We start from the raw sequence: 15,153 nt of genomic DNA, 5'->3' as shown, positions 1-15,153 counted from the left end.
CCTTCTTAAGGAAACCTTTCCCCCACACTCAGCTTCCTGTTTGATGTGCTTGGGGAAGTTTTTAAGGAATCATTTACTTGGAGCTCCTTTCTCCTCCACTCTGTCACACTTTGCCCCCCCTCGGCTCTCTTCTGTTCTCTCCCTCTTAACATGGATGCCAGACTCTGCTTCAGGTTATTACTCTTCATGTAAACCACAGCTGAACTACTGCGACCGGCAGCTGACCCGACTCTATGAAACGGATCTCTTTCAATTTGAATGTTTTCCCCTGTTATTTGTGAGTTAATGGTTATTTAGCAGAATGACTAATACCCCGGTCAGTGCACGTTGCGGGCAGAGTGACTTGTTGCTCTTATGGTTAACGGCTGTGTGATTATCGGGCTTCTCCTCATCCTGCGACCTCTGGCTTTGCTGTGTTGGGGATTTCAAAATGGCTCAAGGTCTCTGGTAAGCCTGTAAGGGACCCAGCGCCCTAACGTTGTGAAGCTTCTAGTCTTATAATATTGGTAATGAACAAACAAAGTCATGGCGATTTGTCTTTTGATGTCAAAATGTTGTCCAATGGGGACTTACATTTCTAAATGTATGTTGTGGAGCAAACCTGAGTTAAGGGCGTTAACAGATCAGAGGATAGTTGTTTAATATTCATACAAAACAAACATTTGCATAAAGCATATTTGTCCACTCATATGTTGATAAGAGTATTAAAAAACTTGAAAAATATCCCTGTTAGGAACATTTAGAACAGATACAAAGTGTGCGATGAATTTGCGATGAACTATTTTAATCGACTGATAGCCCTATTTATAATAAACATACATACATACTGTATGTTAAATGGATATGCCCGCCTTCTTTCATTTATCTTTCCATTCCCACAACAATATACATAAAGAAATGGCCTATTTTGGATATAGTTCGAATGGTGATTAATCATGATTAATTACTTTTTAAGCTGTGATTAATCTGATTTTAAAATGTAATCATTTGACAGCCCTAATATATATATGTGTGTGTGAGTATATATATGTATATATATATGTATATATATGTATATATATATATATATATATATATATATATATATATATATATATATATGTATATATGTGTCAAGTTAACGCAAAAAAAAATTAACTTCACTAATTATTTTTAACGCGATTAACGCATGTGTATTTTTTGTCCTCGGCCGCCCCGTAGTTTCAGAGCGCATCGAGTTTAAAATACCATCTACAAGCTGATGCTGACAGCCCCGCTCCTGCCGTCCGCTTGCGGCAGACCACACTTCCACGCTTAGCCGACAACTGCGCCGAGCACTTGACTTTATGCAGGTAGCGAGACAGTGGGACATTGTACGAAAAGTCAGCACACATGATTGCAGCGTCCAGGCAGCTCCCGTTCAAGCATATGCCTTGAGTTACACATAGCTCCAACAATCCATATCACGCACACACACACACTTTGTATTGTATTATTGTATGAGAGAGGTTCCAGGGTGAATTGAGGTGAATATTTGTAATTTTCAGAGGTTGTTGTGTTTAATATTCATGAGAATATTTGTCATTGTTCAAATGATAATAAACATTTGCATAAAGCATGTCCACTCATATGTTGTTAAGAGTATTCAAAACTTGAAAGATATTCCTCTAAGGTACATGAAAAATGTGCGATTAATTTGCGATTAAAGGTGGGATAGGTAAGTTTGAGAAACCGGCTCGAGATACACTTTTTGTTATATTCCATGGAATGCTCTTAACATCCCGATAGCAATGAATATCTGAAGTGCTTTGACAAAAAATCCATAAAAAAATGTCATCTGTGGAAGCCGTAATACTGCAAAAACTACGCACACACACACACTTGTGCGCCCTGTCTGTCAGCCTTCCATCTCGTGCACGCACAAATGTATCTCGTGCCCTCATGCCCTCATTGGGCGTGCCGTCATTGTGCGTGCATTGCAGCAGTACTTCAATGACTCGCCAGCAACAGGCGGCCACTTTCACCATGGCAGAGTTAGGTTCAACATCGGCAGAGTTAGGTTCAACATCGTCTACTAGTCGCAAAAGAAAAAATGTAACGGAGCAAATTAAGAACAAAAAGAAAGTGGAAACTAGGAGAAGTCAAACCAGAGTCAATATCGGAGTTGCTTTGGCTGTGTAGTATTGCTAACCTAGATGTGTTTAGCTTTGCCTGATATGTAACGTTACTGCACCCTGCTCTCGCGGAGGAGGTGCTCTGTAAGGAAGTCTGAAGGAAGGGGCGGATTCTTTTTGGCTGTGTACTTTCACATTTTAGTGCACTCGAGCCGGTTTATGAAACTTACCTACCCCAACTTTAATCGCCATTTAACTATGAACAATCATGCGATTAAATATTTTAATCGACTGACAGCCATAATATATATATATTTGAGTATAGCCATAAAGTTGTGTATTTCATGTAGTCGTCTGCCAATGTTAAAACAATCAAATGTTTTTATATATATATATATATATATATATATATATATATATATAAAGTAAGTAGTCCAGTGAAGTCTAATGCAACATACCTAATGGAGGTTATCATGCTTCCTTTCTTAAATCAACAATATGATTATTTTTGCGTCTGCAAATGTGTGGTTTTCCGCAGAGGGATTACTAATATTCTGTTCACAAAATGTATTCAAAAGAGCGAAGTCATACGTTTATAACCTTTATTTGAGTATGATTTGTTACAGGCCTGTTATCACCGGACCTAAAACACCTACTACTTATCTATACATCTTTTAAAAAAGTGAATGTTATCTTGCTTAAAAAACACACATTCATACATACGAGAACAAGATGCTTATAAGATTGAAATCTCCATGTCCATTGCTTTTATAACTTTTGAATTCCCACAGGCGGATCCTGGCGTCCTGGCTGAGGATGTTGTGGGATTAAGAAATGTTTGACTGTGCTCTGTGGAGACGTACTGAAGCCAATCAGCTGGGCCTATCAGCTGGTGCTCTCTGCCATGTTTTTATGAGTCCACACTGGAGTTGCCATGGGAACTAGCATTACCCCTCAGGAGCAGCTCCAGCGAATGTACAGTAGCTTGTCCGTGAGAAATGCTTCTGCTGGGTTTTCCAGTCAGGCAGCGAGAACAATAGGATCTGTTGAATTAAGCTGATCATGCCTGCAAGACATGTTGATTTTCATTTACGCAGCTAAATAACATTCATAACACCCTGGCCTCTGGGCTTTACCATCCGTACAGCATACTACACCTTCTGTCTTCTTCGATCTGTCACTTGCCTTGCTCCTGTGTTTTTTAAGTACACATGAATACACACACAGACGTTCAATTACACAACAAGCTGATGCATCTATCCTCTGTTAACGCCCTTCATTTCTCTACTCAGAAAGCAGAGAGAATGCACTTTTTCTTGTCTCACTCCCTCACACCCCAGTATCACCCTCCCTTCTCCTTCAGCTCTTTAGTCAATGAGAAAGTGAACTCTCCAGTGCCGTGTCTTGACAATCGCTATTTATGTCCCTCTCTGAAAGACGTACTGTGTCTGAAGGGGAAACTCCGCTGTTGGCTGAGCTGTGATCAGTGAGAGGTCCTCCTTCACTGTGCACTGAACCGGGCTCTTCTGTTAGCGACAGTCAAACTTTACTCTCGTCTCCATGCAAGATATTTGTGCTCCTCTGCCTCGGGAAGAGCAGCTGCACCTTATCAACCAAATCAAATGATCTAATCAGCCATTACTGTCCTGCCCAGACAGTACGGCTGTAAACATTATCAGCATCACTTGTCGTTTGTTTTTTTGTCTGGCTGCATAATCTAATCCAAATGTGATCAAAATTGCAATAGTTGGTTGAGGCAAAATATGTAAAAGATATCAATACAAATCACACCTTAATGTTATTGCCTTAAATATTGCAAATTGTGTCACAATTGCAATATCAGTCAATAATAATAGTAAATAGCTGTATTTTTCAGATGGTGCCCAATCTTTAAGTTTATTTGTTGTTATTTCCTTTTACCCATTTTACTGACTGACTTTCTGATCACCCTCAGCTGTACCTAACGGTTATTAATGGTGGGTGAGACGTATATTAAATAAACATTTTAACAAAGCATTCTCTTCATCAAAGTAAGAAGGAAAATTGTTTAAAATATTGTTTTTAATTCTGCAAGCAATTTGTTGATATGTAATATGAAATATATTGTATTATTAATCGCAACTTGCAAATATCCCTTAAAATATCAAACATATCTAATTTAAATCAAACAAGTTTGTACATTATGTGCTTTATACATTTAAACAGACAATTTAAGCTACAGAATAATTTGATTTGTATGAAAAACTAATCTTGAAATTAATTTATAATGAAAATATTTCACAGTAGCAGCTCTAGATGACATCAGTAGAAACAAAGACGGGAGTGGAAGATAGAAATCAGAGAGAGCATGAAGCTGAAGTGACTCACGCTGAGTGTTAGGAGACGAGGGGTGGAGTAGAGGAGATACTAGGTGGTGGAATATGGGGGTGTAAGGGAGGAGGAATGAGTTGCATTGTGATACTAGAGGTGGAGTTTGTGTGAGACTACAACCTGCCTTGTCTTTTAAACGTCCCTTTTAAAACTTGCTGAGACCAGAATACAAAACTCGATTTCATCCACGAAGCCTGGAGTGGTGGAAATGCCCATTCAAAAATATGCAGAACCTGCTGTGGAAGCCATCTGGGAGAAGTGATTGTGGTTCTGTCTTTCTTAAATGTATTGTTAAAGCAGGCTTTCTTCTATGACACAGTTTTTCTATTTTGCCATAGCATGGTTTTCCTAAACGATTTCCATTTCCAGTTTATGCATGCTGACCGCGCCTGACGGAGACCATTTCCAAAGTCTCTCCAAACACTACCGACCCCCCGCCCCCCCCTTCTCACAGTCAAACAAGCCTGTTTTGCGAGCGTAACATAAATTGTGTCCATGAGACCAGAGAGGCGTTTTTATAAGTCTGTCCTGAATCCCTGAAACCAGTTAGCATTTTAGCACCAGACTTCCCTAGTTTTGGGTACATGGGTTTTTCAAAGTGTTTAGTTAACCACAAATCTTTTTACAGGCATTTAACACAAGCTCAAGAGATTTTTTACACTGTTCCCTAACCCTACACACACTTTGAAGGTTTTGTGTCTTAGAGCTGGTTGCTAACAAGTGGCTAAATCAGAGTACGAAACGAGTGCCTTCTACTTAGCGCTGGTGACGTGGAGTCCTTCAACCGTGGCGAGGTTTAACCGTAGCATTTTCCTTTTTGATGATTTCATTTCTGCCTCATAAGTTGTGCTCCTTTGTGAATATTATCTTCCTAAACAAATGGGAAAGTATTGTTAACAAAATGTAATCCCACAGAGCTTCAAAAATCCAATGGAACGGTCCTATTGACTTATTATTGAGGGAACCAGCGCGATTCGAACCTGAGGGTTGGCGTACAAATGATGACATCTCCGATCTTTTAAATACAGAGGACTTTTATTGTGAAAAATATACATGAATTATGATGCATGTTTATCTCTACATTAGTTTTGTTTGTGGCTATATCACAAGAGCAACAATCCTAAGAATATTGCAGGGAAGAGTAAGCGCCATGAGGGAATATATATTAAGAATTGATAGGAAACGAAATGCATTTGACCACCAGTGATAACCATTGATCAGGTAGACCACCTTCAATCAGATAGCTCGGCTGACGTGCCTCAACAAACCGAGTCAAGCCCAGCCTGCACATGTGTATGGAAAAACACCATCTGTGTGTTTATGCATGTGTGCATATGCATGGTCACTGTGATACAAAATTGGAGGAGTGAACTTGGTTTACCCGGCTCTATGTTGAGCCCATCAGCCCTCATGTGGTTACTCATGGGGCATTGCTTCACTTACCAAGACTGTAGCCGCAGCCAAAACAATGACTACATCGCTTTGTAACAATGCATATCTCGGGGACACTAAAACCAAGATGACAAGAGGCAGTGACTCGACCAAAATCACTAAAGACACTTTGGTCAAAATACATTTCCAACTTTTGATTTAAATTCTCGTCTAGAGCCCTCAATACAAGGATTATGTCAAACCAAATGTTGCATCTTATCCTATGATATTACATTTAAATTGAAGTAGTTGGGTGTGTCATAGTGTCCTTATTTATTGTTATATTGTGTATTCTATATATATACTATGCAGTAGAGTTATCTATGTATTACTTGATAAATACAAGAACATACAAATCATACAGTAGATTTAGCTTCAAGTAAACCAAGAGTTGACACAATATGGAAGAATGACCATTTCAGCGTCCTGTCATAGTAAGATGGAGACTGCGTTGGCATTGAGGTCTGGCTCACTTCCTGTGGGGATGATGGGATGCATTTCTACTCAACCGTTTGTATAAGCATTGTATAAAAATAAGAACAATTGAGAATCTTGGTTAGTGTTTTCTGACCGTGAAGAACTTCTTAAAAACCACAGGTGGTTTGCTCTCAGTCGTTTTTCTACTACAATAAGTATGGATTATTCTCACTGTTATTTTTTCCCAATGTAGAAGGTCTTACATTAGGCTGGGTGTCCAGAGAGAATCAACTTTTGTAATTGTTTCCATTGAGGAGGGAGCATTATGTGGCTTCCTGGGCACAGCGTTTTTTGTTGCTTCTCCCACATTTCTCGTTCAAAATCTCTGAAGTTCTCAGAAAGTCGCTGATGTTCCCACGATCACAATCCTCCGGTTGGGGCTCATGGTGAAAAAAAGCTTGACAAACTAAAAGATAACTGCTCAAGTAGATCATTAAAAGCTAAGGGGATATTAGAGTACGTCATGCATTGGTGCTGAGAGCGGTGACATGTTTTCAAGACATGGTTATTGTAGTAGTCAGAACTTTTCCCAATGGAAAACCAAAACTAGAGGGACAATACCACAGAAAAGGCTTTATGGACACACCCACTAACTGTTTTTCCATTTCCAAATGTATCTGCAAACAGTTTATCATTTACCGTAATTTTCGGACTATAAGCCGTGCCTTTTTCCCCATTTTTCGACCCTGCGGTTTATATAACGGTGCGGCTAATCTATGGATTTTTACAGCTAACGGCCACTAGGGGACCTCCTAAATCTATGGATTTTACAGGTTACAGTCCACCACCTTTAACTCTATGGGCTCTATGGCCGCTCCGCGCCCCCCACCTTTAAGCGGCGGGCTCCAGCAGGAAAAGCTGGAGGCCGGAAAAGAGTGAGACAGGTAGCGCGCAAAAGTAAAAGTGGAACCGAGAGTGGTACGAGAGACAGAACGAGAGCAAGACAGACACACATTACGAGAGCGAGACAGTTTGTCCCCGTACCACTGGTTGAAAACCACTGCTGTAGATCACTGCCGGTACGTGCGCTGGGAGCGCACCGTTTAAGTTTGAAAGTTGAAAAGTTTGTGTGTCTGAAATGCTATGTGATACAGTACAGTTTACACAGCACATGTTCTGTAGCTACTATTGCACTAAATGCTAACACTTGAATACGTTATGCAAATATGCAACTTGTTTTTTGAAATGTTAATAAATGGGAGCTTCCTCAAACAGCCATCTCTTTCCCGACAATCCCCTCTGTGCACGAACCCTTACATATGGTAATGAAACATTAAAACACCTGCGGCTTATAGTCCAGTGCGGCTTATATATGTACACATCATTCAATTTAGCTGCTGCGGCTTATATTCAGATGCGCCTTATAGTCCGGAAATTACGGTAAATATGTTCTCTTCAGTTGATTGCAGCACTGTAGGATACTAAAACGTTCTATTTTGTTAGCGGTTGGAGGACCATTTTCATACCTATTCGCAATATTGTATATATCCTGTATCCATTGATGATCCTTTTGAAATGGTCTTCTAATTCCTTTGTCTTCTTGCTTCTTTTCAGGTACTGGAGAGAGTGGCAAGAGCACCTTCATCAAGCAGATGAGAATAATCCACGGGTCCGGCTACACAGATGAGGATAAGAAGGGCTTCACCAAACTGGTCTACCAGAACATCTTCACCTCGATGCAGGCCATGATCCGGGCAACGGAGAACCTCAAGATCCCGTTCAAGTACGAGCAGAACAAGGTGTGTACCAGGTGTGAGGGTGGAAATAGGGTTGTGGTCTACATTTTTTTTTTAATGGATATCCAAATACAGAGGTTATATATAGCTTTCTGGTTAAATATATCCATACATAAAAGAGTAGCTAATGAAATGACTGAATTGTTGAAACTGTTAAAAAAAAAAAAGTGAGACGTATTTCCCCGATTAGTTTCATACCATGAGTCATGGGATCTTACAATAGCACACTATGTTGTTGCAGAAGTTTTGGTTATTTCAGTTTTGAGATCAAACAATTTTTTTCTCACACATATTCTTTCTGCTTTAGTATTTAGTTGTGGATTATTAAGAATAAGGACATGCCATTTTCTGAAAACGGCAGCAAACACTTAAATAACTATAAAATAAAAAACAACAACAAAAAACCATGAAATCCGCTATCGACCATATCTTACTTTTTTTTTTTAAACAGTGTTGGTATGAGCCCAGAATTTGGCAAAGCGTGCACCCTCATGCAATTCAAACTACAGTCAAATAAACCATAAATAAGGAAACTGCTGTTGAGAAGTGAATTCTGATATTAAAGTGAGTATTTGTATGTAATATGTATTCCTAAAGGAATAAAGCACTATTGAGGTAGTGAATGTGGCCAATATACAAATACATTATATTCTCCTGAACATTTTATTCATAATGACTAATAGTCGCTTTTCCACTGCAGGACCTAGCACGGCTTAGTACGTTTTTTTCCTGCTTTTCCACCAGGGGTAGTTCCGGCTCACGGGTACGTTTTCACTTTTTTCTGGCCCTCCAAAATCAAGGTTCCTACCGAGCCAACAACCGAGCTGAATATGCTAAACCAGTGACGTAAACACTCCCGACTGCTGATTGGTCAGAGAGAATCGTCACAATTGTTGCGCGAGACAGTCCCTAAGCATAAGCGCCATTTTTTTTAAAACAGACAAGCTACCGTCAACCAATCCATAAAGAAATGGCAGCAACAACAAAAGAAACACGCCGTGGTCGTTGGACGAGGTACAGACGTTACTCCGTCTCGTTGCGGATGAAAAAATACAGCGGGAGCTCGACGGCGCAACGCAAAACGACGCCTGGACTCGGCAACGGCGTCCTTTATCCATGCAGGATGGTAAGTTTTTGCTTACGCTCTGTTCTTTGCTTGAAAGCGTTGTGTCCCTATCTATTGTAAAGCTCACTTTTAACAAACAAGCCTATTTTATCCTTACATTTATGTTCGACAACCCATGCTTTTATGGAGCCCCGAAGAGCTACGGTTAGCAGAGATAGCATTAGCTAGAGCTATTGTTTGCTAACACCATATGTACCATTGTTTACGTCCAGTTTTCTAGAGTTAAGTAAGAAATAGATCATTGTCAGGAAGTAAAATAAGCAATACCACTGTGTGGAAATGCTCTGTTACAAGTAAAGTAACGTACCAAAAGTAAAAGTAGTAAGAATCACTATTAATGTTGTAGCTAGTAAAATTATGTTTGACAGCCTAATATATTCTTGTATATTCTTCATTGTTAAGTATTGTGCCGCAGTGCATGGACCTGCACTGCTTTCCACTTATTTTGGACTGTGCTTGGTTTTAGATTTTTGCACTTTAAACTTGTATCATATTTATTCATACTTATATTCATGTGTAATGATCCATTTACTTCATGACTGTATATTTGTACATACTCATACATGTTTATATATATTCATTATGAACAGGCTGGACATAATGTAATTCACTTACGCAATCATTGTAAACATCTTGGGCCAGAACTGTCTTTAGTTCATCCTTACTGTTGTTCTGTTTATACTTATATATGTTATTCTTATATCCTTATGTGACCTGTAGCTGTCCTGTGTTTTTCATTCTTATTGCTGTCGCTGCTATAACACCTGAATTTCCCTACGGTGATTAAAAAAGGTTTATCTTATTGTCTTCCAGGCAAGTGGAAACAAGGAGGGGAGCACCTCACAGTCCTGAGGGAGATGCACAGTGCAGATCAGGACCAGCAGGAACGGCACCTGCAGCTGGCCTTAGTGGCCTTTTACATTTATGTATATAGTTTTTCTGTGTTTTACACTTTTGTATTTATGTTTATAGTTAGCTTTGTTATTATTATGGTTCATGTATTTGTGTCTAGATAATTGTCTGTTGATGTAGGACATGGAGCTGCTGTGACGCAAGTCAAATTTCAAACCTGATCTGACAAATAAAGTAGTATCGTATTTGCACTTGTTTGATGATTAAACAGTTTGTTTGTAACAAGTATTTTCATCGTGATAACCTTTGTGTTAATAGTAGATCTAAACAAACAAAACAGACCACAAAACAACTTTCTTAATTTATTAGAAAGATTTTCTTTTCATGATCTGTTATTTTCTCAAATGTTCTTATTAAATTCAAATATTTACTAAATGGTCAATCATTTGACAAACACATGTATATGTGAAAGAGTAAAAAAAGATTGATTTATGTTCAATACAATTTACAATCAGTGCAATGAATGTGTTGCTATTCAATTAGCTAAAATTAATTAAATACTTGAAACACTGGTCGTATAGTGAGCGTGACCCGAAACACATTGCTAGTTAGCGAACGTTAGCTTACCAAGTAGCGTTGTCGTTTTGTAGTGATCAGTCGTCTTGTCATTTCTGCTGCGTTGTAGGGTTGCCCAAACTCTCCTGTTAGCTTCTTCTGTATTTCGTCTTGCTATACGCAGCCTTTTCCGAAACAAAGTTTGCCTCCTTGCTTTGATAAAAATCAAGAACCAAGTTCACGATCGCTTCCATATCCTCCATTGTTATGGAGTTTGAGAGTTGTGTCGCATTGAAGATGACGTCAAGGCAGTTTTACGCAGCGTCGCTCCGCTCACAGCCGATCACCCCGCCTACACTGCGTCGTTACTATAGTTACTACCCCAGCTTAAAGTGAGCCTGGCCTACCAAGGCCAAACCATTCCGTAGTAAGCCGTGCCAGGTCCTGCTGTGGAAAAGCTCCATAAGAAAGACCTGCTTACTTTGAAATTTCAAAGCTATCACTTCATCATTTCAATCGTGAATTGATTTCCTCTTCATAAAATCCTCACCTACTAAAGTGACTTGTTTAAAGTGCTCTCCTTTGCTCTCCTCTCCAGAGTAATGCCCTGGTGGTGCGTGAGGTGGACGTAGAGAAGGTCTGCTCCTTCGAGCAGCCGTACACCAGTGCCATAAAGATGCTGTGGACGGACCCTGGCATCCAGGAGGCCTACGACCGCAGGAGAGAGTACCAGCTCTCTGACTCTACCAAATAGTACGTCCAATGTATTCATCTACAGGATTAATTTTTAATCTGTTGAAGCAGTATCACTTAAACTGTAGTCTGTAAAATATCCATTGCAATGCGATTAAAACTGGTAAATAACTGTTTTGATAGTTGAAACATGATCAAATGTAACCACAGTTTCATTGAAGATTGTTAATAAACCATATCGAGTAGTTTCCTACCTGTTACTATGTACTACATCTGAAGAAAGGAAAAGAGGGTTCAGGCAGATGTGGAGAAGAGGAGAAAATGTTGACAGGTTTATAAACGACTGCTAATAATATCAGAGCTAATTCCAACCTGCATTCATCCATTTCAGACTAAGAGGGCTCCTTTTAAATAATTGAGGTTTTAGGGTGAGAAATAAAGTTTTAATTATAAATGTATTTGTATAAACTGTATATATTTATGAGGCACTTGTGGCTATATGCATATTGCTTTGGTTCTCAAACTCCCAATTTGTTCTCAAGCAGATTTCTAGGGGAAAAGATATTAAAAGATGCATTATTAGACAAGAAAATGTTCTTTAATGTTATAAATGTCCTTCCCTTTGGAACCTATCCTATGGTAACATTTTGAGACCTCAAAAAGCATTCGACCACTTGCATCAATATGCAAAACGTTTATTTGGGGAACTAAAAGAGTTTGCTAAAGCATATTTAGTTTCATCTCTAAAGTGTATGGATAGATATTGGATCATTCACTTGAAGATTGATTTGAAATGGAAGAACATTTCCTTTCCTTTTTAATCCGCCCCCTTTTTTGATGGTAGGATGTTTTTTTGACGGAGCAATTGTTTTCCGACCTGTGCATCTTTATCATGTGTTCCTTCCACAGTTACCTTAACGCTTTAGATCGAATAGTGACAGCGGGGTACATGCCCACTCAGCAGGACGTGCTGCGGGTCCGAGTGCCCACCACCGGCATCATCGAGTACCCCTTTGACCTGGAGAATGTTATCTTCAGGTACTGGTGTCAGGTGCTGCTGATGAGGCCACTGATTGGCTAGCTGCTCCACAGTCTGCCAGACAGTTGGAAACCGTCAATGCTGCTATCTCCATCTACTCAGCACTTTAACACATCCCTGATGGTACACTCTCAAAGACCAAAACATCCCCTCCTGTCGAGTCTTTATAGAAAAGGGAGTCACTTTTTTTCTTCACCTAGGTTGTCAAAGTTGGCCTCTGAATGCTAAATCATCATTTTGAGTCCAGTTTAAAGCCCCGAAACCTTCACTGATGATAAACTTCAGGAATGTTTTTTCTTTGGGAGCTGCCATCAAGGATGAAGCTACATTTCTAAGAGAACGTTTGGGGGGGTAGAGGTTCAAAACGTCACCTCCTCCCCTCATAACTCTTGGGAATGGTTTTCTGTGGTTACATCTGGACTAGTCCAATTGCTTTCGGAGGAAGGGGGGGGGGTGCTGTTTCTGCTGTTATGCTTCATCTTCTCTTTCCTCCCTCCCTCCCTCTCTCTGTCTGTTGTCCTTCCTGTCTCTAGCTATCTAAGTGATCTGGATCGTATTGCTGAACCGTGCTATCTACCGACCCAACAGGACGTGCTTAGGGTTCGAATCCCAACCACTGGGATCATAGAATACCCTTTCGACTTGCAAAGCATCATTTTCAGGTAGAAGAAGAACAACATTACTTTGTCTAACCCCACTTCTGTTCCCTATTAGTGTTCTGTTTTCACTTTATAATCCATAAAAGCCATCTTAAGTCTGACTCAACATGTTTGTATGTCACCTACAACATTGTTTTATTTCCTTATTTTGTCTGAATATGTCCCAAATCCATTTTCATATTGGAATGCATTCAGTATTTTAGTATATTGAGCCAAACACACGCAGTTGGACAAATTGAGTTCACTATTTTGATCATTGATTAGTATTTCAAAGTTTAACATTTCTATTCTGCTTTATTCTGGGATATCCGTTCAATCATAACAGTACAGTCGACTTTATTCTCCTTGTTTTTATTTGATGAAAAACCCTAGTTAATGCTAACCGTGGTGACAAATAAACGCCTCGACATGTTTCGCCAGTTAATAACGAACAAGTTCAATTTGGTCGCCGTCATTAATTGACTTTTAATCCAGTTTTAAGCCACATGTGAATGATTCCCGTTTTTAGATCTTGGTTGTTTTAAATATGTATTTGACCTTGATGAAGGATTTTAGTCATCTGACGTTTGGGTCTTAAGTTATTTGAGAAATGAGCAGACAAATGTTAGCAGCGTCTGAGAGACTTCATTCAGTTTTATAATCACCTGGTTCATCCGCTGGGAGACACAATTTGTTAAGACTTTTTAGAGAACACCAGTTAATTGGCCGAATAAAAGATAATGAAAATATACATGTTATGACGTACTTCCAGGCTTTATTACAAAGCCAAAGCTGTAGTTGTAGCATGTTTAGTAACTGAAAGGCTCATCAAGGCAGTATTTCTGATAATAGTTTTCTCTGTAGCAGGGTGTCCGCGGGGTCGTAAAAAGTATTAAAAGTTGATGAAGAAAATCAAGCGAAAATGAAGGCTATTAAAAAGTATTGAACGGCATTTTCCAAGGTGTTACATTTTGTAGCTTGTTTTCAATAAGTATATAAATTGTCCAAAGAGGTTGTATTCTAAAGTCCGCCTGAATGTAATCATTGCGTAGGTGTGTAGTGTCAGGGTTCCCGCGGGGTCTTAAAAAGTCTTACATTTGATAATATGAATTTAAGGCCTTAAAAAGGTCTTAAATATGACCAAAAAAATAAGAAAGGTCTTCAATATGATTTAGAAGGTCTTAAAAAGGATCGGATTTGAAAGGTACTTCTGTGTTGAGATCGCGTCCAAATGTGTTTTGGGGGAAATGTCCGGGCTGCAAAGTAACCAGTACGGTAATAGCCTTTCAGTTCCCCCCAACAATTTGTATTGAAATAAATCAACATGGAACCAGTAATCACTAACTTTGTTTCCCCCGGCTCCTTATCGGAGAACACCCAGCTAGTAACCTAGCAGCCAAGCTTCAGCTAGCGGCAGTCAGAAATTCAGGTATCTTCGAATCTACTTGCAAATAAATATGGGGAAGTGTAAGTTCAACCGTATTTGGTTGGAAAACATCGAATTTAGTGCTTAGTCGAAACCGGTGGAGGGGAACGTGTTTGAAGCCCACTGCACCTTTTGCAAAATTAAATTAGCGTTTGTTTTGCTAATGTAGCATTAGCTAGTGCAGCGTTATCTAGTGCAGCAGCTCCCGTAACAACACCGAGGGACCTCCGGGCGACGTCAACCCTAAAAGCGGAGGTGCTGTGGACCTATATGGCGACGCTAAATACCGTAGTTAAACACCAGTCATACAACAGCAACGATGAAAGATTTTAACCACGGCAGCAGAGCTCTGAATATAGCTCTTGTCACACACACACACACACACACACACACACACACACACACACACACACACACACACACACACACACACACACACACTAGGGCTGCTCGATTATGGCAAAAATCATGTTAGAAATCACGATTATTTTGGTCAATAATTGATATCACGATTATTAAATATGATTATTCATTGACTTTGAAAACATCCATTTATTGAACTTTAAAACAAATAATAATTTGAACAGTATCTTTTTAACTGTTGGTTACCCTGAACGTATAATTCAACGGGAAAACCTATACAAAAATTAATTAAATAAAAAATAATATCAAAAATAATAAATACCAATAAACAAGATCAATACATATTTTGGAGCG

At 39.3% G+C, this 15,153-nt stretch overlaps 1 protein-coding gene across 2 annotated transcripts in view; it reads left to right on the top strand.

Moving 5' to 3' along the window:
* LOC307021176 (guanine nucleotide-binding protein subunit alpha-11) overlaps window positions 1–15,153 on the top strand; it is a 46,835-nt gene that overhangs the window by 9,682 nt on the left and 22,000 nt on the right. The window contains exons 2-5 of one of the 2 annotated variants that reach the window (XM_079653033.1): window positions 7,926–8,110; window positions 11,239–11,393; window positions 12,243–12,371; window positions 12,906–13,034. In XM_079653033.1, the coding sequence (XP_079509159.1) occupies window positions 7,926–8,110; window positions 11,239–11,393; window positions 12,243–12,371; window positions 12,906–13,034 (598 nt within the window). The remainder of the gene's footprint in view (window positions 1–7,925; window positions 8,111–11,238; window positions 11,394–12,242; window positions 12,372–12,905; window positions 13,035–15,153) is intronic. The other variant, XM_079653032.1, reaches the window with a different exon arrangement.

This window comes from Notothenia rossii (assembly GCF_949606895.1).
Source record: "Notothenia rossii genome assembly, chromosome: 1".
In the NCBI taxonomy this organism is placed as follows: domain Eukaryota; kingdom Metazoa; phylum Chordata; class Actinopteri; order Perciformes; family Nototheniidae; genus Notothenia; species Notothenia rossii.
Note: the sequence above shows the minus strand (reverse complement) of the source record. Positions and strands in the feature narration are given on the sequence as shown.